The sequence below is a fragment of the Leiobunum rupestre genome, chromosome 3 (assembly GCF_980474605.1).
Source record: "Leiobunum rupestre chromosome 3, qqLeiRupe1.1.hap1, whole genome shotgun sequence".
NCBI lineage: Eukaryota > Metazoa > Arthropoda > Arachnida > Opiliones > Sclerosomatidae > Leiobunum > Leiobunum rupestre.
In genome coordinates this window covers 66080198-66106905 of record NC_143386.1, presented here as the reverse complement: position 1 = coordinate 66106905, position 26708 = coordinate 66080198, and the positions used below count along the sequence as shown (strand labels likewise).

The following is a 26708-nucleotide window of genomic DNA, read 5'->3' as shown; positions in this document are numbered from 1 at the left end:
GATATGTGTACTTATTTAATTTTTGTGGTGTCAGCGCTAAGGCCATAGGAGCCACAATTTATGAATTCCCAGGGCATCTCATAAATTCTTTCTACATGGTAGAAGTTACACTTTATTAATTACCTAAAATGAAGGAATAACTTTTTTAAGTTACACTTCCTAAGAAAGTCCATTAAAATTAAAATTAAATCTCGAGAAGGCAGTAAAAAATTCATTCTCTGTTTGGGATATTGTAAGTGTTAATTTGGCAACCCTAACTGTCACTTTGTAGTTTGTTGTTTGCATACTTTTACGCATGGCGGCTGTTGGTACTTTAAGGACGCTAACACCAAATGTTATAAATAAATATTTTACTAAAGAAATTGTAATTATAGTTTTACTCAGTTGTGGGCAAATATCAAGTAAAGAGCTTTGTATTATCTAAATTTTTGAATTCTGCAATGCATAATTTTTTTCTTACATTTAGTAAACCTAGTCTATGGTTCATTGATCATTTGGCTATTTTTAAAATGCCCCTTGTTATGAATTTGAAATTGTATATCCCATTTTTTCCAAACAACTATGGCTAGGTTTAAGTTGTCTTAAAGATTTATTTGACAATTAGTTTTTTAGGCATTATGTATGTACTTAATTTTGTATGATGTATACGCTACATTTATTTATTCGCAAATATGCAGAGTACCCAGATTAGTAACATTTTGGTATTTTCAGTAAATTGAGTAACAATAAATAGGGTACGGAAATGATAGTAAAACCAAATACATGCCCGTTTTAAGTATTACCATTTTGTTAAACTGATCCATGGACTATAAGGGTGACAGCAGTCAGAATAAAATACTTAAGAACTTTAGAACTACAATGAGATTGGTAGTAGTAGCCTTCCTCAACCTTTGACTTGGCTTTTATACCATGAAATACATCTAAAAAGGCTATTTTACCATAAGAAGTGCATTATTTATTAATTTATTTATTTATTTAACATCTGCTCAGTGAGCCTAGAAAAATGAGGACGGGCTTTTGTTTGACCATCAATACATACAAGTTGAGTAAATTTTGAGGGTAATCTATATAACCCGAAAGGGAAGATACGTGGTTTCGAAAAGTGTGGCGATTGGGGATAGAAATAATTGCTTGGTGAAGAGAGTTCCAATCATTGATGACACTTGACCAAAAGTGATCTTGGCGCTGTCTGGAACAAACTCGGGGCTTGAAAAGTTTTAGGGAATGACCTCTAGTTTGGGAGAAATTGAGAAAAAAGAAATCATCAAAATGTAATATAATATGCATAACAATCTTGGAAGTTCTTCACTACCAATAAATTGGACATTGTAGCATAGTGAACATGTGAAGCAAAGCTCTGGATTGATTCATTCTATTGTGTTGCTCCTTTGTTGTGTTTATGTGTACATTTTAGGCATTATGCGGTATCTCTGACTCTGGTAAATTGTATGTTGCGGTTCCAAGGTTTCTCGTTGTATTAAAAATTTTATTTCACAATTTTTTCACGTATCCAAATAAACTTAAAAGCAATAAACCATTTTTTTTTTAAAGTTCATTACATTTAAGAACTTTAAAGCATGATTTTTAGGTAGAAAAAATTTTAAATCTATGATTTTTCATTATTTTGTATATGTATTTAGCAAAGACTGACAGCCCCAACCTATTTTCCTTCCAGCTTTTTTTCACTTCCAGTGCCTAATTATATCCCCCCCCCCCCTTTGTACAGTTCCTCACTCAATAAAAATATTTTACATTTTATCTCTAAATGAAGAAGTGTTATTTGTTCACTCCTACTATATAAAATTTAGTTCAAAAACTCAGTAAATCTTATTGGTAAGAAGTTTATCAACAATTTTTTTATTTAAAAGAATGTAGTCCTGTGCTAAATGTTGATCAAAGGGAGCAAGATGTAAGACTGGGTGTTACAGGGAAAGAGCTGCAACGCTCCAATATGGCCTATTCTGGAGATCTAGAGAAAATAAATAGTTCTGAAGTCAAAGTGCCAAATCAACATTATTTAATTACAGACCTCATTCCTCCTTTTTATAAAGTAGCAATTGTAAGTAGTCCCTTACCAAATTACATAAGAATATTTCAATTCTTATTTTATTTATTTCTATAACTTATATGACTAATAGCGTTTTACATTGGGCTGCTCTTGAGCGGTCTCGGGTGGCCCAAGAAACAAAATGTATTCCAATGGGGAGAAAGGAGCAACCCTGCGATGGATTCACGTTTTCCATTGACTCTGTTGCTCCCTCCCAGAAAGTGGCGTAGCGAGGGGGGGGCGGACCGCCCGGGCGCCACCATTAGGAGGGCGGCAAAATTGCCCCTTTTTGCAAGGATGATTTTGGCGCGTTCATCCCTTCGAATTCGCCTCTCTTACTATCCTCCTTGGAATTATGATTCCACCCCGGGCGACAATGGCCCACGCTACGCCACTGCTCCCGGATTGATACAAACTGCCCTGTCTCTCGAGACAGCAAAATTTTCCGATTGCCAATTGAATACGAGCCAGACCCAACTCAGGCCTGGAAACCAATTTAGTAATTGTGTCTCCAAGGGACCTCGAGGATTTTTTTATACATTCAGTTATTTTACAGTTTAAATTTTATTGTAGATGTTGAACAGCCATTTGTTATGATGGCGTCTCTTGGCCCATAAATGAAAACTCATACTATGTACTAACAACCAAATTCATTATTGTCAGTCCAGCACTTGGAAAAACAACCAATTCCTATCAAACATGTTTGGTTTGATTAGTTAAATTTGTATGACATCTCAAAAAGTAACAATCCAATGATTAGTGATTTTATACACATTGTCACCAAACCCTGTCACCAGATTAAACCCAAATGTTAAAATTAAAAAAAAAACCACGAAGAGAGAAATGAACTGAAACGTATCCTAATCTTAGTTAAATATTTTGCACAACAAATCCAAGCAGTGTTGAAGATTAATCTCGATGTTTGTTTTTGCTTATATTAATTATTGATTATTTTTCCTTTTATCTAGATTTTAAGTAGGAATGTAGATAATGAATTAATTGAAAAATTGAAAAAGTCATTTATGAAACAGTTGGATTTACCTCTGAAGAATATCGGACTCGGTAAAATCAAAGTAAGGTTTGATTTCTTGACTCCATGTTCATATAGAAGGGGGTGCTGTTTTGCAAATTAAAATAAATTATTGCAATTTTCATAAACCAAAAAAAAATTATACAGAGAAAACATTAAATTTCAATGCATGTTTTTTGGCTAAGCTGTAAGGGATATGATAAACAAATTTTAGTTTTAATTAGTAGTTTCAGGTCTAAATGATCAATGTGTTTCTTCCCCCATATCAAACGGACTCATTAAATATGTTACTAAAGACTGAAATCTAACATTTTACTCAGAAATCAATCTGTGTCGGAAAACTTCATACTAGTTGGCTATTTCTTAATAATTAATACTGACACAAATTATCAATATCTTTTTTTAAAGCCTGACGAGGGATTTGTGGAGTTTTACTTTGTCTATGTGATGGTAAATGATTTAGAAGACAATCGGGTTAAAGACGAGTTGGCAGTCCTCCTTCCAGCGACTGAAGTAGTGCGTGTTGTGTCCCGAATCCAACTTGAAATGGACATTTATCCAGTCAGTGTTTTGAAGATAGAACCTGAAGGAACAAAACAGGTAATTTTCAGATTTATAAAAAAAACTCAGTTTGACTTGTACAATTTGTACATATTACATTGTATGAATCATACAAGTCACCCTGAATTTTGTTTTCAAGAAATTAGTACATGATGCTTGAGAAATTTTTAATTAGTCCCTTGCCTGCGAGGCAAATATTTTTAGGAAGAAATAAAATAACTGCGTTAGGCTACAAAAATATATTTATGTATATGCTATTAAATTTGATTAAAAAGTATTGAAATATATTTTAAATATTGTTGTAATTCATTACTCAATTATATTTTAAGAGTTATCGTGTTAAAAATATTTTAAATACCTAACAAATGGCAGGCGAATATTAGAGGCATCAATTTACTAAACAATTATTAAAAAAAGACCACTGTTGCATAGTAAATTTAATTTTACTATGCAACATTGGTCTTAATTTTTAATTGTTTAGTAAAATAAAGACCACAGTTTCATTGTAAAATGAAAAATTTTACTATGCAACAATGGTCTTTATTTTGAGTGAGGCCTAATTGTTTAGTTTTTATGCATAGGGTTAGTCCTCTTATACTAATCAATTTAGTAAACTGATATAATTCACCTGGCATTATTATTCCAATATTATACAGGGTGTTAGCTAAAAAATGGACCAGGGCGAATATCTCAAAATGTGTTTTAGCTACGGTTTTGAAATTTTAGGGTGTTATAGAGTGCTCAGGAGGTCAACCGACTATGAAAATTTCAATGACCTTGAACCATGTCTTTAAGGTCATTCGAAAATTTTCTTGAGAACCGTAAGCGTTACGAAGTTGGTTCCAATTAGCAAAGTGTTCCCAGTCACATTTTATGGATAACTAGATTTGACCTGATCTGATTTGCGAAATAGCAAGTCGAGATCCAAGACAAGTAGCCCTAAAATAAATTGTGTCAGAGACTAGGTTGAAAGGCTAATAATCTAAAGGTTTTGTGTTTGCGATGTTTATGTGCAATTTCCATTACATAAAATTGGTCCGACCGCATTTACACTCTCATTTTCTCACGCTTGTTACCCTGTAGCACAGTCGCCATGGCAACAACTTAAAAATAAAATTTCAAAAGTCACTTAGGCCTAACAGAATTAGGTTTTTATGTTGAATGGTTGTTAAAAAACCAATAAGGTTAGGCATTCGCAATAATCAGAAATGTATTCTTCCCAAGATAAAATGAAAATGGTTCGAGTTTATTACAAGAATGGTAATAACGCACAAGTTGCTGCATGAACATTTCACCTACGTCTGTGGGGTTTTATTAAGGACAAAGTATACTACAAACCAGTACAGAACGTTGTGATTCTACGTGAAATAATAGTACGTGTATTTCGCGAGGTGACTGTAGAAATGTTTGAGAACACATTGAAGTCGATAGTTACAAGTGCTCAAGTTGGCGTAGTCTCCAACGGTGGCCGGAGTTTTCTAACAGTTTTTACAATTATCTTCAATAACTTATTATTTATTTCAATGCGTTCGTTATGTATCTAACTTATTTTAAATTAAAATAGTTAAATAAAAATGTTATTACACTTTCTAGGACCAATTTTATTTAATGCAAATGTTACGTAAGCATCGCAAACGCAAAATCTTTTAGGTTATTAGCCTTTCAACCTGGTCTCTGATGCAATTCATTTTAGGGCTACTTGTCTTTGATCTTGACTTCCTATTTCTCAAATGAGATCAGGTTTGAGATAGTTAGCCATAAAATGTGATGGTGAACACTTTTCTAGTTGGAACCTACTTCGTAACTCTTACGGTTCTCAGGATAATTTTTGAATGACCTTGAAGACATGGTTCAAGGTCATTGAAATTCCCATAGTCGGTTGACCTCCTCAGCCCTCTATAACACTCTATAATTTCAAAATCGTTGCTAAAACACATATTGTGATATTTGCCGTGGTCCATTTTAGTTAACACCCTGTATATTGACATACATCTGGAAGTTCCATTGGAAGGAAATAATTATTTTGAAACTATAATGGAAAACTATTTTTTTTTGTTAGCCAACTGTGAAGTTAAGATCAAGTCATAAAGATGTAAAGATATGGAACTTGTTAAGAAATCAGATTTGGTCATCTTGGCAGTTTCCTCTAATCATCTCTTCCAGCCTTCTGGCAGTTTTTGCCGTCTCACTTTTAATGGTAACAATTTAAATATTTAATATCTAGCTGATATAAATTTAAATTTATCTAGCACAAAACGTTAATATTTGAAGGAAAAAAAAAAGCTGCTTTCATCTGTTGACCCTTCTAAGGATTTTGTGATCTTATACTTTGCACATTACTTGTTGCATTTAATTTTTGACACCAATTACTTTAAAAAATTAGCAGACTTCATAGATTACAGAGGTATGATGTCAAAATTCGATTCTCATCTGCTTTATCGCCTAACTATTCAAATGTCCAACTACTCGTGCATCCACCGAGGACCACATGACTGCGGAAGCTCTGTGGAGCTAGGGGGGGCCTTCTCATTTCATATTTCTTATTTTTTCTCGTTTTTGAGTTAGTAAAGAAATATCTTAAATTTTTAATTCAAATGGATGCTTCCTAAATCTTAGTGGATATTCAAGACTAAATCGTAATTATACATTTTGGAGTTGAAATTGGTCACTCTGGGTATTTCGTATTATCATAATTAATGTTTTGTCAAAAAAAATTGTCATAAAGAAACCTATTTTATAACCTAGTTTATCACTACTCATAAAAATAAAATATAGTATAGCGTGGGGTTCTTTTCAAACCAGAAAAGGTGTAATGTTTCCATAAGCGCATGTAATAATGATATTGTTTTTGCTTGTAAAACAATTATGAATGCTCTGTTACAAGTGGAAATGAAGGTTTAGCTGTATAGGTGATTTTCCACTTTGTGACATTTTTGCCTTTTTGGGAAAGACCAGCATTGTATGCGTATTTCGAAAATTGGTCAATTGTTAGTGAAGTACATACTAATTCATTAATAAATATTTAAATTTTAAATTTCCATTGGCTTAGTAGTAATTTCCTTAAATTTGGTAATTAGAAAAAAAATCCCTTAAATCCATTGCTAATTGCAATGAAACCTTTCAAATGATACCTGAAATGGTGTATATTTTATGATAAACCAATATAACAGCTAGGAATTTGCATTTTAGAACTTTTTGGATTTGTCTATGGCCCACAAATCAATAATCCACTATGGTCCATTCAAGAACAAATAGAATTTGAATCTGTAATTAACACTCTTTCGCGTTAATAAGTTCGAGTAAAAATAATAAAATTTTAGGGTACCATTTAGCCTTGAGGGACCAGGGTTAGTATAGCCTTAGCTAGCTTAAATGTTTGAGGGTATGAAACGTTAGCTTTAACTTCAATGTTTGAGGGTATGAAACGTTAGCCTTAACTTCAACGTTTGAGGGTATGAAACGTTAGCTTTAACATCAATGTTTAAGGATATAAAACGTTAGCTTTTTTCAGCATCTAACTGGGAGGCCCAAAATTGGTCGCTTTGCCAATGCGTCCAAAATTATTGAAACTCGTTTAGTATATTTATCTTTAGAAGATTTGTCTAAATGAATTTGAGCAAGTATTATTATTATTATTGAATGGGGAGAAGGGCAAGAGATGTGCCCATTCGTAGACTTCAACCAGAGGTTCATTGTGCAATGTCCGACACTAAATGGAGCAAGTAACCTCTCTCTAATATTAGCGTCTCATATGCCATCTTATCTATAGAAGTAGAAATCTGTTTAACATTACTATTTTAAGCTACACCATAGCGTTTCTTAAGTGTTAATTATTATACTTATGTTTAATTTTTCTGTTTAGGTATTCTTTTGTTATCGAAGAGAACTTCACAAGAAATCCAAGTTCTCTTCGACAATTCCTGTGAATGATATTCGCCATATTGTGTATCAACCAATCATGAAACCGCGAGTTAAAAATGCTGATATGGTTCAACCTGATAATAGAGATAGCTATTTAACTGAAACAGAATCTGAACATAGTCAAAGTCCTGTTAGAAGTCCACTAAAAGTTAAAGCTAAAGGTCTTTTGGAAAGGTATTTAGTACTAATTTAGTTTTCTTTTACAATAGGATCATAAGGTCCCCCTAATTAGAAGATCTAAACCATATCCATTATTAAGTGGTAGTTATTATAAAGTAGCAACTCGTAGTGGTGCCTTTACTATTCATTTCTCTAAAGTATTTTGCGTGGTGCATTTTAAATTCACTCAAGCCATGCAAGAGTGTTTCTAAACTTTAAACAATATACTGCCAGGGAAACTCAATTTTTTTTTAATCTCTTAACTATAACCTGAAGTAATTTTTGTAACTAAGTTGGTTCTACTTTAATATCCTGGCACCTTAAATTTTTTTGTCATGGCCAATACCTTTTACTTAATGATTTAGCATATCATTACTGATCTTCCTCGCTTGCATTCTGACATTTAAAAAAAAATTAGTGTTCCTAATACATTTACATATCATCACTTTCTTAAAAAATGCATCACTTTTATTATTGTCAAGTACCTTAATTTTGGATATAAAGATCACAGCATACCCTTACCAAAAAATAAGTTGACTAAAAACCACTTAGGACAACTTGTTTTTCAACTTGGTTTTCAGTTTGTATTTGGGACAAATGCCTACTTAAAAATAACTTAAATCCTCTTTATTAATCAACTTATTTCCAACTAAACCAGAATCAACATTTACACTTAACTACTTAAAAGCAACTTAAATCCTACTAGGGAAACATCTAAAAACCAACTTAAAAATATTATGTAATTTCCTGACTACTAAAAACCAACTATTTATAAACTTAGCAAAAGCAGTATTTTCCTGCCAACTGAATAACAACTTATTACCCCTTTAATAGTAATTTGAAATATGCTGACAACTTGAGCCTACTTAATACCAACTCAATATCAACTAAATACAAACTGAAATCCAACTTATTTTTTGGTAAGGGTATAAACTGTAGCTTTAAAAATAGATTTAAATTAAAAAAGTCACATTGGAAGATTATTATTATTATTATTGAGTGGGGTGGCAAGCCAAACACTTCGACCTAAGGTCCATTGTGCATCCCCAAACTGGGTGACTTAAATAAGTCCTATTGCTGACACAAAGCTTAAAATCTGCCTGGTCGCCCTTACCAAAAATCAAGTTGGATTTCAGTTTGTATTTAGTTTGTATACACATTATTAGTTGATATTAACTTGGTATTAAGTAAGCTCAAGTTGTCAGCATATTTCAAGTTACTAGTTGAAGGGGTAATAAGTTGTTATTCAGTTGGTAGGAAAATACTTCTTTTGCTAAGTTTGTAATTAGTTGGTTTTTAGTAGTCAGGAAGTTACATATTATTTTTAAGTTGGTTTTAAGTAGTTAAATGTAAAAGTTGATTCTGGTTTAGTTGGAAATAAGTTGATTAATAAAGACGATTTAAGTTATTTTTAGTAGGCATTTGTCCCAAATACAAACTGAAAACCAAGTTGAAATACAAGTTGTCGTAAGTGGTTTTTAGCCAACTTATTTTTTGGTAAGGGCGTGATGTTAGGGACGTCATGCGGCTCCAACCGATGCATACCCAAATGCTCGAACCTCTGGGCTGCATAGTAATCGCAGCTACCCTCAATCTCAGACCATTGTCTGAGTTGTCGATCTGACATAAACTTAGAGATCAAGCCGCGTACAAGTCCCCGGGAGATGGGGAGTGCAGGTTCTGGCTCAATGAACCCAGCCCTCTCACCTTCCTTGGCCAAGGCGTTGGCCCTTTCGTTCCCAAGATGCCCCTTATGCCCAGGTACCCAACAAAGTTGAACTTTTTTGTGCAACCTAAGAGCACAGAGGAGATCTAAGCAGCTAAAAACCAGTTTAGAAAGAATACTATACTGGCTGAGAGCTCTAAGAGCGGCCTAGCTATCCGAATAAATCTGGATAACCTTCCCATGATACCCCTGATGTAAACAGTAAGCAACACAGGAGCAAATGGCAAAAATTTCCGCCTGGAATACACTAGTGTGTATCCCTAGGCTTTCATAAAAGCCAAAATTATTAGTAAGGCAATACATCCCCGCACCAGTGCCATATTGGGTCTTAGACCCATCAGTGAACCGGACGATCTCTTCTCTGGTACCGAGGGTCAAGTTACTCAACTCCGTACGGCTAGGGAAGTTGACATCAAAAGGTTTACTAAAGTGAAGTTTAATAACCATCATATCAGAACCCATTTTCAGAATCGGCATCTGATTGGAAATATCCCGCCCTTACCAAAAAATAAGTTGGCTAAAAACCACTTAGGACAACTTGTTTTTCAACTTGGTTTTCAGTTTGTATTTGGGACAAATGCCTACTTAAAAATAACTTAAATCCTCTTTATTAATCAACTTATTTCCAACTAAACCAGAATCAACATTTACACTTAACTACTTAAAAGCAACTTAAATCCTACTAGGGAAACATCTAAAAACCAACTTAAAAATATTATGTAACCAACTAATTAATAATAATTTGGTCTTTATTAAGGGATATCCCCTTCAGCAAAGCTGATTTTCAAGGGGGTCCCGGTAAAATATACAAAGCTTGTAGGTAACAAGGCAAATAATTAAAACAATAAATTAGTTAAGTCCTTTAAAAATTAAATTAATTAGTTAACACCATTTTCGTGGATGGCATTCTTGAATTAGCCTTCCACCAGCCATTTTGGTTAAGCCTATAGGCACCTAAAAAGGCTGGTTCCTCAATAAAAAGGTGGAGAGGAAGCATATTCAGGAGAATTTCCAGAGAAGCGCTTTGGGCTGTTCTCATGGCTCCTGTAATGCCCGCACAAGCCAGCCTTTGTAGAGTGCAGAGATCAAACTGCACAGTCCTTAAAGTAACTCTTGGCCACCAGACCACAGCTGCATAGGACAGGATAGGAAGAAAAACAACACCCAATGGCACATGAAAAATTGACTGGTTTCTAAATGTATATAGGTAGTGACAACATAATTTCCATGAGCCATTAAGCCGCACATCTACCCAAAATTATCATACTAAAAAGGAAATTTTTTAAGTTAACAATAGCTTTACAGTAAAACAAAAGTGAGGTTTGTGACAAACAAAAAATTTAGCATAGCATTTACACTTCCTGGTAACTTATCCCAGTAAATAGGCCATTCCATATGGTTTCAGCCAATCATGCAACCATTGGTCTTTATTAATATTCTGTAACAAAATAATTTTTTTTTAATTAAAAATCCTTACTGACCAAAGGAATAAGACTACCAATTTTCTTAAAAATCACACCACCAATGGTGGCATGATTGGCTGAAACCATATGGAATGGCCCAAATCGTTTTCTCTTGTAAACAAGTTTTTCTTCAAAACAAATGGATTATAGGAATACCTATAGGGAGTTAGGTTGCATTTGGGTTTACTATTAATAACTAAAAATATTTTGTGTTAATTTATAATATAAATTCTAATTTTAGAAGAGGATCAAATGCATCACTGACTTTGGACTTAAATAGGTCTCAGGAAAACATTCACAATTCTCACAGAAAAGAATGGTAATCACAGTTTTATTTACATCCTGAAGCAATAATTACCATGCATTTTCTTATCTCATCTAATTTAATTTTAGTATTATTAATTCGTGTGATATTATCAGAAATACAAACCGAAATTATCAGCGAGCGCTTTTTCTTTGGGGGCATTTTGCAATAGAGACCGGGGACGGTGAAAATCGAAGCGTTTACAAATTTTGGACCACCTGAGAGAGGAAAAGATAAACCCGAGGTATCACAGGTAGATTCGTTGGCCATCTAGTGAGGGACAAAGCGATATCTTAAAAAACAAAATCGCGTGAACGGTGAAACGTCATTTGCAAACTGAGGCTTACCATACCATACCAAAGAAATGGACTTTGCTGGCTGATTGTAGCACGATCGTTATTGTAGCTTATTTTGTAAATGATTAGATAGCACTGAGTAACCACTGTCCTTTTTTTTCTAAGGTTTAACAGGTATTGGCAATATTGTCAAATTCCTTTGGCTTTTCTTGTGTTTTTACAGAGAATTTAACTAAATTACATCCCACTGATTTATGTTTTAGTTTAGGCTTGTTCATTATAAACATATTACACTGCGTAAATACCTCTTTACTCGACATTTTGACTATTTATTTAAAAAAATTCGATTTAATATAAAATTGGTGTGTTTGCGACACGGATTGTAAAAAATACCTTGCGAAGTAAATTTCTGTTGGAAAAACCTACTATATTAACTTTCTCATACTAACGCACAGCTCCTTTACTTCTGAGCATAGTTTGTATACGTTTTTGTTACTCGTTGCGGTCGCAGGGTGGCACTACAGTCGCTGATCACGGGTATATAAACAGCTGCAGAGGAGGTATTATGTTCGCCCGACTACTACACCAACGATGTTTCCCGCGCTTCATAATGGTTGTTACTTATACTAGTCTCTTACAAGTATCTTACATTGCCCTTGTTTGTATTGTAAATATAATTTAAACCAGTTCTTATTAAACGTAACGTTTTCATGACTGTTTTGACCACCGTTATTTATCGTCAAGACAATCCACATAACAATTTCTTAGTCCATGTTTATTAAAATTTTACCGCTAGAAACGCCAGGTGGTGTACTTGAAAGCTCTTAAAGACCTGGAGGGGGGAATGATCGGGATTACCAAAACTCGTCTTTTTAGGGGGGGGGGGATGGGAAAATTAGCAATAAAAAATTTTACTTTAGATTAATAGAACTAATGAAAGTTGATATTGTAATAACCAGTGAAATTAGGATAGTGCATAGGCTCTTCGCCTAGAAACAAAACTGAAAAAATATTGTAATATTCAAATTTTTTTGAACTGAATTTGTCCATTTAGCCCATTTGTTCTAGCAAGTTATTCTTCTATTTATATATTTAGTATATCACCATTTTTTAATTTGTACCTGTTATCAGAATCAAATATTTTATATAAGATTTCAGTCTAAGCAAAACTTTCATATTGTTATAACACCAATGCAATTTTTTTAATTTTTTTTTCTATTTGTTGTACAATTTTCTATTCGAATTTAAGCACTGCAAAGGAAATTCTTATGTCAGCTGGTAACAGAATGACCAGACGACAATTGAGAAATTGTTTGAAAGATGTAAAAGCGTTGCACACTGAGTTTTGGGTAAGTACTCTTAATTTAGTTTTTTTTAATCTCTATTATATTTTTAAATCTATTCTTTAGGAGATTCCTATGAATCATCCAGAAAAGGTTGAAATTGCTGGATGTGGTACAAAAAATCGTTATAAAACTATTTTACCAAGTAAGTTTACAGTTAATAGTACTAGTCTAATATTTAACAATAGAGCGATTATAAAAAAAATCCTCCACCTAAAGCGTGTTTCATAATTTGAAGTAGATACACCACGCTTTAATATGAACTTAAAATTGTGGCTTATCTTGCAATTTTTTTTCAACAGTGAGCTATTCTATTTTCTTTGCATCATCCATAGAAATAATCTCTCAGTGGACAATCATCTTTTTTTTTTCCAAAATGGCAGCTTGTGCCATAGCTGTCTGTAATACAGGCCATATAATAAGTCAATTTTTTTTAAATCTGGGTCTTAGCTTCTGCATTTGATAACCACCAAATGTCGGTAATATGAAAAAAAAACCACCTGTGTGACGTCAGCTTGCTAGTCAACTGCTGCATTTAAACGGTGGCGTGTGATTTTTTAAACATTTTAATACATCAACCTAATACACATGTTATGCTATTGACCTGAAAGAATTGTCTGCTTTTATTTAATTCCACCATGGTTCCTTATTGTTTGATTAAAAATTGATTGTCGACTAAAAGTTAGTTTTCACTAATTTCTTCAAAATGAAAAACTTTGACGGAAATGGGAAGAAGCAATTTTAGAGAAGATTCGTAATGAAAATAAACCAGTTACCTTGAACTTAGACGGAAATCAGTGTATTTGTAGTAAGCATTTCCTATTAAGCGATTATGTTGTAACTGTTTCGCCTTCCCAAATCGTATCCCATTAAGGCTGTAACACGATTAGGGTAAGCGGTTACAAGTTAGGGTTCGGGCTAAGCCAGTCTTATAAGTGAAAATCACGAGTTGATTCAGTCAAAAACCGGTTTAATATTCAGAAAAATAATTACACTTACAATGTCATCGGAACTACCTCGTTCAGCCATAATATATCTAGGGGAAATCTTTATAATACAGAAGGGAGTTCTTGGGGCAAAGATTAAAAACATACCAACGAGGGCAGACAAAATGTTGACCCGGAATCCTCACTGGCAACCATATCCGGGCGGGACAAGGAGAAAGAGACAATGAAATCGTGTGGCGCTGGACATTTATACTGCCCACGCTAGACTGCTATCTCTCTAGCGACTGATAGCGAAAATATAACTAAAAAATAGTTTATAAAAAATAGGAGGGTTCACTGTAACGGATCCGGACGCCATCCGGCAACCGGATCTGTTACAATGTGATAACACCTGCTTCTAGAAAACGGCTTTCACCAGAAGCTATTCCTTCACAATTTGATGGCATTCCCGTGATAAAGAAAGCCAAATGTGTCTCTGCACCTACAGGATTAAAGCCAGTAGTTTCTGATTTAGTAAAAAGCCTAAATACTTGCAAACGCCAAACACCCCTGAGCTCAGTGATAAGTAAAGAAAATGAAAGCCTGACACCATTATTTAAAGAAAAAAATGAAAATTTTACTAAAAACCTCAGTGAAATTCAATATAGCCCTGTTTTACAAGAGAAGGGTCAAATCAATCTGGTCTCTAGTAGACCCTCTAAAGACATTAACCTTGATGCCACAATTAAGTGTTTTAAGTGATAAAGTACTTTGTTATATTTTCTTAATTACATTGATATTTTAATGCTTAGGGTGTAACAAAATTTAATTTTTGAAAATTCCTGCTTCTTACTTTCCCCATATTACCGCCATCTGTCGGATTTCAAACACCGTAATGCTGCCCTCGTGATTTTCTCTATAATATGGCCTGTGCAGATTTGTCAATTATAACTCCTGAAATTTTTAAATATTGATCAATGCGTGGAAATTTTAAAATTGAAACCCTTATAATTTAAAAGAAAATTGTTTATTTGAAAATGGATTGACTAGTGAGGAAGATATAAAACACCCAAATACCATTATTATGTGCAGCATTTGAACAAAGTGGGGAAACAACATAAAATTATGGGCTTATAACTACAAGTGAAAAGATAGAAAATCACACAAACTCTATGGTTACTTTTTTATTACCATTTTTTCTTGCATCAAAATAAAAGTGCAGATGCCAAAGTTTTATGGTATTGGTACATGTAGAATTTATTATCTACCATAGCCACTTAGATTATACAAAGCCCATGCATGCTCTTGACTGATAAATTGCGCACTTATTTATTATGCAGTAAAGGAAAAATCATAAAATCAAAAATTGCAGTAGTTTGCTATGCAGCATAACATTTCTAAAGAAATAAAACCATGACCAAATTAACAATGTAGCCTTCTCTGTCAATGTCAATTTAGTTTTTAATTGGAAATTAAAATCAATTTGAAATCTAGTTTTCGTTACTGCTGGCCTCTAATTATCAACCAAATTCTCCAGACAAAAACACACACAAAAATTATTAAAAATCTAATTTATTTTTTTTTTAAATTACCAAAAATAAACAACCCTGGCTGATGTGTTACAGCTCAGTTGCAATAACCACACTGAGATATCTCAGGGCGCACTCAACCTTTAATCGTTGGCATCCTTAAAAGTTTGAAAATAAAATTGGAGAAAGTAAGCGCGGATAAGTTTTGCATAATCTAGTTGACTCTGTTTCTACTCTGCTTCCTTCAGTCTTCCCCTTCACTCTGACTGACGGTACTCCTCCAAAATGTATGCTATATTTTTCTGTGAAGAGGGTGCCATCTTGACTATTCAGTGGTGACCCTAAGTGGAATTAACAATTTTAATACTTTTCTGCTATTTATTTTGGTTTTATCATGATTTTGTAGATGAATCAACCAGAGTTACGTTGGGAAATTCCAATGATGATGCTTTGGATCAGTACATAAATGCTAACTATATAAGAGTAAGTTAAAAATAAAATGATAAAATAGAGGAGAGACATTCCAGGTCAAATCAACCCGCCAAAAACCACTCAACTCGCAAATTTTTATGAAATTTGGTGAACTGGTGAAAGTGTCCAAAAATGGGTTTTGAGAGGTTATGGTGTAACCAAAAATTAGTCGTTTCTTCTAAATCTGTTGCCCCAATCACAAAAATTAATAAAACTATTTCATCAAAATCTGAGTTGGGTGGTGTTGGCATGATAATTTAAGCTGGAATACCTCCAGAACTAAAACTTGGTTGTCTATTGTCAACATTTGTGATGTATATTTTGCAGGGGTATGATGGTGAGCCTAAAGCATTTGTAGCTACTCAAGGTCCAATGGCTCACACTGTCGATGACTTTTGGAAGATGGTGTGGTATAACAAGGCTCCTATAATTATAATGATTACTAAACTTAAAGAAAAAAATAAGGTAAATCAATTTTTACAATTTTACTTTTTATTTTGAATGGTTTTTATTTTATAATGACAATTAAAGTACTGTTTGGGGCAAAATATTTAAAAAATTGGGCCAATAAATGTACAAATAATAAAATTTTTGCCATAATAGTTAAATAAATTAGACAATAATTAGACTTTTTCTAAGTTTCGATTAAAATTTATTTGATTCGGGATAGTCGCACTGTTATCTTGTGAGAGTGAAAGAGTAGACTGATGTCAATGTTTTTATTTAATGATTTCTATATGTCAGAGGGAGTTTAGAGCTCTTCGAATAAACCACTACATTCTAAAGCTGAATTGTCTTGGTTGAAATAATTATCTAACTTGATTAAAGAATTTCTTAATCCAAGTGATGAAAATTTTTAAATCTAACATGCTTCCTCTGATTTTTTTAAAACAAATATAAATTAATTTCAATTATAAGCAAGAAATATTAGATTAAAAAGCTGTCTTACTTTCATTCAGTTTAGACTAGGAGCGATATTTATTTATTAGATTTTAAAAGTATATAGTGGTAAGTATATATAGCTTTCGGGGGCCAAATTTAATTTATATTAAAAATTGTTCGATCATCGTTATTAAAAGTTTTTTACTTTTTTTCAGGTTAAATGTGAACCCTATATTCCTGTCCACAGCGATTGGTTTGGAGATATTCAAGTAACAGTAACTAAAATGGTGCATAGAGATGGATACACTATTAGGGAGCTTTACCTGAAAGTAGGTTTTTCCCAATGGTTTATAATTTTTATGGTTTCATGCAAATACCTGTATTTTGTATGCCAATATTCATTTTTTGATAATCCATACAAATTTGTAGTGTTCATTTAGTAGTGTTATCCTTGGTAAAATAAAGTCAGGTCAGGGTTTTGCAGGAATGGTGTTAATATTAATCACCTAGGCTAAAAACCAAGACAATAACTGGCAAAATTGCACTACAGCGGCCTCATGTAATTTCGTTTTTTTTGTTGGAGAATGTAGCACTTGACGCTTAGATTACGAAACTCTTTTTTTTGGGCCGCAAATGATAATTAAATTAATTAACTTAATTTTAAAAATCTAGTAATTTTAGGAATTACCGTGTTTTTGTATTTTTTTGTCGCGGAGAATGTAGCACTTGACATGTAGATGACGAAACTCATTTGACGGTGGCGAGATATCCAGGGATAAAATGCTTCCTCCTTCCAGATGGTGGCAAAGACCGTTTCGCATGAGCCCAAAGGCCCTCTATACTATTAGTATGTGTCCCATTTTCAAGATCTTTAAAGTGTAGCGAATGGTTCACTTTAAAGTGCCTGAAATTGGGATCACAATCTAATGCGTCGTAACTTTTCCAACAATCCGAATATATCGTTGTTCCCGGCGCAATCCAAGTGTCGATGAGAGGGATTAGCGTTGCGGTATCCCTCTTTTTGACAGGCACCATGAAAAAGGCTTTACTCTCCCGATCCACTCCTCTAAACACCCACTGCCCTTCAACACGATGCCCACGATGGAACTTCCGTTTACCAAATTTCGATTTGTCAATCTCAACGACTGCCCCTGGTCCCCCAATCCTTTCACTTCAAAGATCCTGAAATTGGGATCACAATCTAATGCGTCGTAACTTTTCCAACTATCCGAATATATCGTTGTTCCTGGCGCAATCCACGTGTCGATGAGAGGGATTAGCGTTGCGGTATCCGTCTTTTTGAAAGGCACCATGAAAAAGGCTTTACTCTCCCGATCCACTCCACCAAACACCCACTGCCCTTCAACACGATGGAACTTCCGTTTACCAAATTTCGATTCGGCGATCTCAACGACTGCCCCTGGTCCCCCAATCCTTTCTGTTGTTATATTGTGGTGTACTTTAGCATAATCGAAGTGTTGTTAGATTGGTGTGTATATAACAAATAATGTAGGCGTTGCTGGCAACTATGTAGGAGAGCAGACCTCCAGTAGATGTTCAACTGAACAGTAATGCCCCAGTTGCTCGCTCGTTAATAACTTGGCTATTTTTAAGAATAGCACCTTTTGTTTTTTTTTGGTTTTTGTTTATTTTTTTAGGTGTATTATTTGTCAAGGATTACAGAAATGCCAAAAGTTTTAAGCGCAATTTATTATTTAGAAAGATATGATAAATATAAAATTGTTACTTACCCCCAATATTTACCTCGGAAAATACATAATATTTCGACATTTTTGTACGTATTGGGTGAGGTAGGACTGATGACGAATTAGATTTAACGGCAAGATACTACTAAATTTAAAAAAAAGTGCTAAGTGAAATGTGTTTTTTTATGGCGAATTCAATTCGCTAGATACTAGGTACGTTTCCACTGGATATGATGTCCGTATGTGGAGTTAATAGAAGGAGAAAGTGCTAAGTTAAATGTGTTTTTTTACGGCGATTTCATTTCGCTAGATACTAGGTACGTTTTCACTGGATATGATGTCCGTTTGTGGAGTTAATAGAAGGAGGGAAAACTCCTTCGTGTGTGATCTATTCATCTCTCAGTCGCTATCCCTTGTTTAATTCGCACCACAAGAGACTATACTAGGTACTGTCCTCTAGGTTGCGTTATAGATGGCACAGCTTGATTAGCAAGAATGGGGCTGGGGTGGCGCCGCGCGCCCCCAGCGCTCGAGCGAAGTAAGTGCGCGGCGCCGTAAGGCGCCAATACGAGTCCTGTTTCACTTTTCGTTAGGAACTGCGCCCAAAGAATAATTCCCATTTTTCTTTATCCTTCATCAGTCCTACTTTACCCAAAAGCTTTGTATAATGCAGTACCATTAAAAAGCCCATTTTTTCAAGATTCCAATTTTTTGGCTTCCTTATTTTCTTGAAAAAACATGTTTCCGCAAAATAATTTTATTTTTTTAGATTAACAATTAGAAAAAAATTAATAAAAAAAAACAAATTGAATTCGCCGTAAAAAAAACATTTCACTTACCACTTTTTTTTAAATTTAGTAGTATCTTGCCGTTAAATCTAATTCTTCATCAGTCCTACCTTACCCAATACGTACAAAAATGTCGAAATATTATGTATTTTCCGAGATAAATATTGGCGGTAAGTAACAATTTTATATTTATCATATCTTTCTAAATAATAAATTGCGCTTAAAACTTTTGGCATTTCTGTAATCATTGACAAATAATACACCTAAAACAATAAACAAAAACCCAAAAAAACAAAAGGTGCTATTCTTAAAAATTCCCAATAACTTGAAACTTTAATTAACTTCAACTAATAAATTATTTATTACTTTGCATTAAGTCAGTAGTTATTATTCCACCGATTTACAATATTTTCCAATACTTTCGCTGGTGAGAATAGCCGCGTCGAAAGCCACCTCTCTACAAGCTCGGTACCAGCGCGAAACCGAACGTTTGGCAATTTGCAGTTCTTGAGCGGCAAAAGTTTGGGGTACATTAAACGCAAAGAAATAAATAGTAATCAAAATATCTCTAAACAGCAGTGGAGATTTCGCAAACCATGAATCTTTTCGCACGGAAACTTTCGTGTTGCATTGAATTTTCTTTTTCTGTTTCGGCACTGCGTTGTACCGGCGACATCTCCATACGAAGCGGTCAAGCGCTGCATCGTCTCTGTACAATTCCATTGAGTCCTTGCATTTAGGACAATCGACGCCCTTCGCCAAAAAAAAATTTTGTTACAGCCATTCTATCATTTCGGCGGGATTACGCGATAGGCGATCCAATTCGAATAACGTAAAGAATTAACCTTCGTACACGCTTTCGTCCGTCGATTCTTCACTAGAATCACTTTCACTAAGTGCCTGGTCTTCACTAGAATCACTTTCACTAAGTGCCTGGTCTTCAATTGTAGAAATTATTTAAATTTTATCTAGCTGGAAAGTAACACGGACTCAAAACTAAGTCGACTAACAGTAACACGGACTCAAAACTAAGTCGACTAACAGTAACACGAACGATAACTGAAACAAAGAGTGGTAACCTAAACAAACAGTAACAAGACGCGGTGTAGGCGACAACCCGACGAAGATAATTACTTCCAAAACACGTAAAAGACGTTACTAAACTCCCCGTATTGGCGGCTGACGGCGCCGCGCACTCACTTCGCTCAAGCGCTGGGGGCGCGCGGCGCCTCCCCAACCCCATACTAAAAAAAGCGATGGGCCATCTATAACGCGAAATAGAGGACAGTACCAAGCCTTAAGCATCAAGTATAATAAATCTCAACCAGAAAAAAAGTGGTCCAAAAATACAAAACACCTAGAAAATGAACAAAAACTGTAATAGATTTTTTATAAAGTACGGGAATAGCACTTTGTGGCCCAAAAATACAAAACACCGAGAAAATGAACAAAAACTGTAATTGATTTCATAAAAAAAGGGAATATCACGTGGAATTCATTAGGACACCGAAACTGTGGTGTCGGCGAACACACGACGGAAATAAGTACAACGAAACACGTGAAAATGCCCAAAAATTAGAAATTAAAAATTACATAAAAAAATGAAATAATCATTTGCGGCCAAAATAAAAAATACCCTCGGCATCTACGTGACAAGGTCTATCAGGCGCAACCAAAATTAATATAAAATTCAATGAAAATGACAAATTTTTTAAATTGAAAAAATTAAATTAAACAATTAAATAATCATTTGTGGCCAAAATAAAAAAATACCCTCGGCATCTACGTGACAAGGTCTATCAGGCGCAACCAAAATTAATATCAAATTCAATGAGGCCGCTGTACTTCACTTCACCCCAATAACTTAGGCCTAAGTCATCGAGTGGCTTTTATAATTCAATGCATAGGAGGGTGGTGGCAAGACCTTCATACCAGGAATGATTGCAAATGTTGGGAATCACTTATTTCAGGAACTTGAATCTGGGTACAACCACTACCCATTTGTTTCAACTTGTTACACAAATTCCTATGGAAAATTGTTGCAAAACCACAACCCCATTTCTTTAAGGATACCATTTATCTTCCAACTTTTTAACAACTCACTTATCTATCTTTTTATAAATTGTCACTATTAATTGATGTCAAAATTATATTGGATATATTTGAAGGATTAAAAAAACAACTGCAAAACTAAATGGCCATCTTGCTTAGGAAAAGTCTCAAATTCCCTTAAAATATCATGAGATTAAATTAAAACATAATATTGCTTTTTTTAAAAACCAAGCTTATATTTTCTTTAAGTTAAGTTAGAAGAAACCACCTATGGACTATGAGAAGGATGCTAAAATACGCGAAAAAGTAGATAAGTCCATAATTAAAAGGGATAATATAGCTAAATCCTAAACAAATTTGAAGAAAATTAAAAACTTACTAATAACTCGTACCGATAGGTCTTCGAGCAACGCGAAACTCGGATCAAATAGATCTTTGAGTAATAAACTAAATTAAAAATAAATAAAATAGCCAGAAATTCCAACGGTAGACCGGTTTCGTTCTATTTGGAACTCGTCAGTATCGTATATACTATTCTCCACCACACTCCCCCCTTTTCGGCTTTCCGTTGCTATACGCAACGCGTTTTGAAATTTTTAATGTTTAGGCTTAGTTTCTCTTTTCGATTTGATAGTCGCCAGCCAGATTTCCCGCACGGTACTGACGAGTTCCAAATAGAACGAAACCGGTCTACCGTTGGAATTTCTGGCTATTTTATTTATTTTTAATTTAGTTTATTACTCGAAGATCTATTTGATCCGAGTTTCGCGTTGCTCGAAGACCTATCGGTACGAGTTATTAGTAAGTTTTTAATTTTCTTCAAATTTGTTTAGGATTTAGCTATATTATCCCTTTTAATTATGGACTTATCTACTTATTCGCGTATTTTATCATCCTTTATTATATTTTCTTTGTCAATTTTAATAATATCAACTGTACTGAAACAATCTCAATCCCTTATCTCTAAGTTTATAAGCTATAGCTATTGGTTTTGTATTTTAAAGGGAATATGAACTTACATGTTTAGGGTGGATCAACCAAGTAACTATAGAGGTATACACTTGGAATGTCTAAGGTTCCATTGGGACGGTGATACGAAAAAGGCGGGGCTTAACTACGTCAAGTGTAAGACGTAACACGGCATTTCAAATTCATTGGCTCGAGGTTTGACGCGAAAAGAATACGCCGTCATGGTAACAAATAGGTTTAAAACAATGGATTTAAAAACTTCAATTTGTTATCGTACTTAATATTTTGAAGTAATTATAATGTTCTTCGCGAAAGAAGTGTAGTGATACCTGATTTCAGGTATTTGTATGGTTCTAAAAGAGATAATCAGGTAACCTAATAATATAATAACCATGACTAGGCTTAATGGCGAGTTTTCGTCGAATTAGGGTAGTGAGGCGCGAGAGTTTTTCTCGTGAGTTTTCCTGCTTTAAGACACGCCCATAAAAATCTTCCTTAGACATTCCAAGTGTATACCTATATAGATTCTTGGATCAACTAATTTCACATTTAACAGAAGCTATGGATGATTGGCGTTAGTTACATTAAATCAAATCAAAGCGCTTGTTAGAAGTTTATTTTTCAATTTACCTATTAAAAAAGTAGGTTTGTCTATTGGGGAATTTTATGCAGGCTTTTTTAAAAAACACAAGTGAAAGATCAGTTTTGTTTTGTTTCAAGCATCTTTGGAAACTATTAGTTCTCTTATTGAAGCAAAGCAGTCGAAGCTTTCTTGGGGTCCACTCTACTAAATTTCAAATGTAGTTTTGTAGAAAATATTTTACCATTTTTTAAGAAATTAGGAATAATAATAATAATCAACTGTATTTTAAGATTTGACCTTGGAGATATTTTAGGTTGAATAAAACTCATTTTCTCAACGCCCAATTAAATCAACATTAATGTTGATATCCAGAGGGTTTTCTCTTAATTATAATTTTTTCTTTTAGTACATGGAAGAAGCTCATCAGGTTCTCCATTTCTGGTACACTGCATGGCCAGATCATAAGACTCCTATCACAGCCAAACAACTTTTAGCTATGGGCCTGGAGGTTGAAGCATTAAGGCATGACAATAATGGCTCAGTTAAAGGACCAGTAATAGTTCACTGCAGGTGAGGTATTAATATAGACAAAGGCATTATGAACCAATGTGGTATACGCTTTAATTTAATCTTTGTAGTGTTATGTTAAGCTGTTTCTGATAAAAAAATCCAAAAATATAGCTTGTTTTTATTACATATATTCACCATCTATCTGACTTAAGATTTTGCATTACATAGTTATGAAAATTAAAGTCAATAAGGAAGTTGTTTGAAATGTCAAATTTCAGATATTTTTTAGCAATATTAAGGATTGAGTACTAGGACTACTTCTAATCTTCAAAGACTTGCGCACCTCTAGTTTGTAAAATTTTTAACCAGCCAGTTTAAAATTAGCTTTTTTCTTGCGCAAAGTATATTTTAAAAAGGAAAGAAATAAAATACGATATTCTCTTGTGCACAAGTTTGAGGGTTTATTTAAAATAAATAATAAACTTTCCAACTTGGGCACCAGACAATATCTTTAATTTCTTACCTTATTTTTAAAATATATAATAATCACTAATCCACTTATACTTTTTCAGTGCTGGAATTGGAAGAACAGGTTGTTTTATAGCTACAAGTATTGGTATTCAGCAGTTGCTAGAAGAAAGTATGATCGATATCCTTGGTATTGTTTGTTCACTGAGGTTGGATAGGTAAGAACTTATTTTAACTCTAGCTTTGATAGTTTAGGAAACAACGAGTCCTGTATCAATGTGTAATAGGATTATTGATTTGGAAAGTTTGAGCCAAATCCATTTGTTAAAATAGATTGTAAGTTAAGATATCAACAAAAAGAAATACAGACATAGTGTAATAATGCCTTGTTTCTGAGGTATAAATTTACTATTTTCCATAATAAGCACTGTCATTGCCAAGGTTTTCAAATTTGCAAGCATTTTCAAAGTTATTATACCTATGAAATATAATATAGTGACCAGGGGGGGGGGTGTAAATAAGAGCCTTCTAAATTCATTTTATATGCTTTAATAGTAAGCTAGGCTATGGGAGGGCCGGGCCATTATGCCTGTTGTTGAAATTGTTATTATTTTCCTTATCTTATTTGACCAAGTGGACGAAGCAAGTGAATTGCACTACGTAAACATAATAATATCCTGAATATATGTCACATTATAACCGATAGTTTTTGTTGTCAGCGGGGCAACCCTTTGCATATCAAAATCCGTATTCTATAAATCTGCATTTTTTGCTTCTGTTAAATATTCCAAATTTACAAAGAGTCAAAATATTACTATTACACATTGAAATGGTAAAAGAAGAGTAACTTAGCATAGTGCGGTACATATGCCTTATGATAATGATTTCGAGAAATTAATCTGTGGAGAAGTGGGTAGAAGACAAGCTTTTTTCTGTATTTTGTAAATAAATTGATATTTCTAGTTTCCATTGTTTTAGTTGTAATGGCTGTCATTTTTTATTGAAGTTGGACGAGATATTGTTTGGAAAGTAAAAGAAAAATTTGAAAATTACTTTGTAGCTAGAGGGCCATTTAATTTGTTGATTTCTCTAAATATATATGGCAACATAAAATTGACATTTAATCATGTTTGAAGCTTAAGTATGGGATGTTATTATGTTAGTGTATAACTCTACTTTGCTATCATCTTGTGTTAGGGATTTGACCAATTTCAACTAGAATGATATAAAGTTCATCAAGGTTTTATTGAATTTTTTTATTAATTTAGAGGTGGCATGGTCCAAACTGCTGAACAGTACGAATTTGTACATCAAGCTCTTAGTTTATTCGAAAGAAGCCTTCCTGAACAGAATGGTGAGTGAATGAGAAAGGCCACCACAAGATGATCGTCATTTTAAAAAAGTCTCCTGGCAATATGTATAAGCTATGAAAATGAAATTTGACAAATTTGTAACGCTGAGGTATCTTGGATAGATATACTGTTAATAAGTTGAGCAGCTTGATAGTTCCTGTTAAATGTGAAGAGAATAATTTTCATGGCTATTAAGGTTAATTGAATTGAGAGTGAGGTGTGTTTGAGAGATGTAATTGTTACAGGTCAAATTTGTTATTTGGGATGGTATTGAAATTTCTGACAGAAATCTTGTTGAGATCCTTCCCTGTAATTGCTGTTTTTAAGAAAGCCAACATTGCAAATGGTGTCTTTTTCAGTCTCTGGTAGCACCGTCGTAAGAGCTCTCAAGAAAACAATTCCTAATTTTCTGTGATGTTTCAACAAGTTGTTGAATGTTTTTGTCAATGTGCTGTATATCATGATCTCTTGCAGTTTCATCATTTTCACTTAACTTTTACACATTTACACTGTCAAAGAAAACTGTGTTTATATACCTTGAACTATTGCGTGTTTTATATTATACTGGCTTGTCACTATTCATTATGATTGTTAAATCATAGAATAAATTCAACATCAGCTACCAGTATCTCTCAATTTTAATATTTATGGTAGTATGTTATTCAACAAACTTCTGTCTATTCTTAATTAGATGAAAATGTAAAATTTTACTTTTTACATAAATTGTTTAAAGACTGTACACCTTAATGAATTTATCCTTGTAAGTTTTGTTTAATATTCCATTGGTGTTTCTTCTGTTTTAGTACCAATACTATGAAAATCATTTCATTTTCGTTGATAATTCTGCGGGATTAAATTTAACTAAATCGTATTAAATATATCAGTCAACTTAGGCTCAAAATCACTTTAGTCATAAATTATCTGAGTGAATTAATATTCCTGTAACAAATCCAACAATGGTATTGCGATAAGTACCCCTCTTTTTAATATATTTTTAGTATATAAATTAATTCCACATTTATACATTCCATTTTGAAGTGAAAGCTCAAATGGTATACACTGCACTTTAAATTTATTGCTTTAAACAACTTATTTTATTTTCTAGACATATGGTATACAAATGCTGATATTTACAACTACGCTTAAATAAAAATCTAGCCAAATAAGCACTGTTGTGGAATTGAGCTGTATAGTCTTCATAAACAATGCAGCTATCCAACATTAGGGGCACATGCACAAAAAAAATGGAAATGCAGTGATCCCTGCATTTTCATGGCTACATTGTTTATCAAACTAATTTTAAAAAATGCATTTAACTTCATTTTTTTACGCCTTTAATGTGTTAGAGCTAGCTATGATGATTATAATGTGTAATTCTCGATAGGTACGTAGTCAACATTTTCCCTTTTTCTTAAGTGTTTGTGCAAGACAGTCCCATGTGCACTTATAAATGCTCACTATTTAAAGCCCAGAAAGTAATATTAAGAACCTGCTACTGTACTCAAATTATCACAATGGTCCATTTTCATTAACTCTTTTTAGATATTGCACTTGTTAAATAGTTTGATTACTTAAAACGTATTGTATCAGACTACTCTGGTAGTAATTATGCTAATGTAATG

The 26708-nt window shown here is 33.6% G+C and overlaps 1 protein-coding gene across 1 annotated transcript; it reads left to right on the top strand.

Annotated features, from left to right (window-relative positions):
- Nucleotides 1-275: 275 nt before the first annotated feature.
- On the top strand, nucleotides 276-26384 carry LOC149954398 (receptor-type tyrosine-protein phosphatase R-like). Its single transcript, XM_090169046.1, has 16 exons — nucleotides 276-401; nucleotides 1869-2059; nucleotides 3016-3120; nucleotides 3486-3677; nucleotides 5698-5835; nucleotides 7501-7733; nucleotides 11149-11226; nucleotides 12757-12856; nucleotides 12917-12995; nucleotides 15712-15788; nucleotides 16104-16241; nucleotides 16874-16987; nucleotides 23163-23326; nucleotides 23839-23952; nucleotides 25003-25088; nucleotides 25446-26384. The coding sequence occupies exons 1-16, from the start codon at nucleotides 296-298 to the stop codon at nucleotides 25499-25501; spliced, it is 1971 nt and encodes a 656-aa protein (XP_090025172.1). The 5' UTR covers nucleotides 276-295; the 3' UTR covers nucleotides 25502-26384.
- Nucleotides 26385-26708: the final 324 nt, after the last annotated feature.

Bases quoted from the DNA above. Each gene is read 5' to 3' on its own strand.
- LOC149954398 (XM_090169046.1), top strand. From the start codon at position 296: ATGGCGGCTGTTGGTACTTTAAGGACGCTAACACCAAATGTTATAAAT. The intron at 3,121-3,485 runs GTAAGGTTTGAT...CTTTTTTTAAAG, and splicing joins TCGGACTCGGTAAAATCAAA to CCTGACGAGGGATTTGTGGA. The intron at 3,678-5,697 runs GTAATTTTCAGA...TTTTTTTGTTAG, and splicing joins AACCTGAAGGAACAAAACAG to CCAACTGTGAAGTTAAGATC.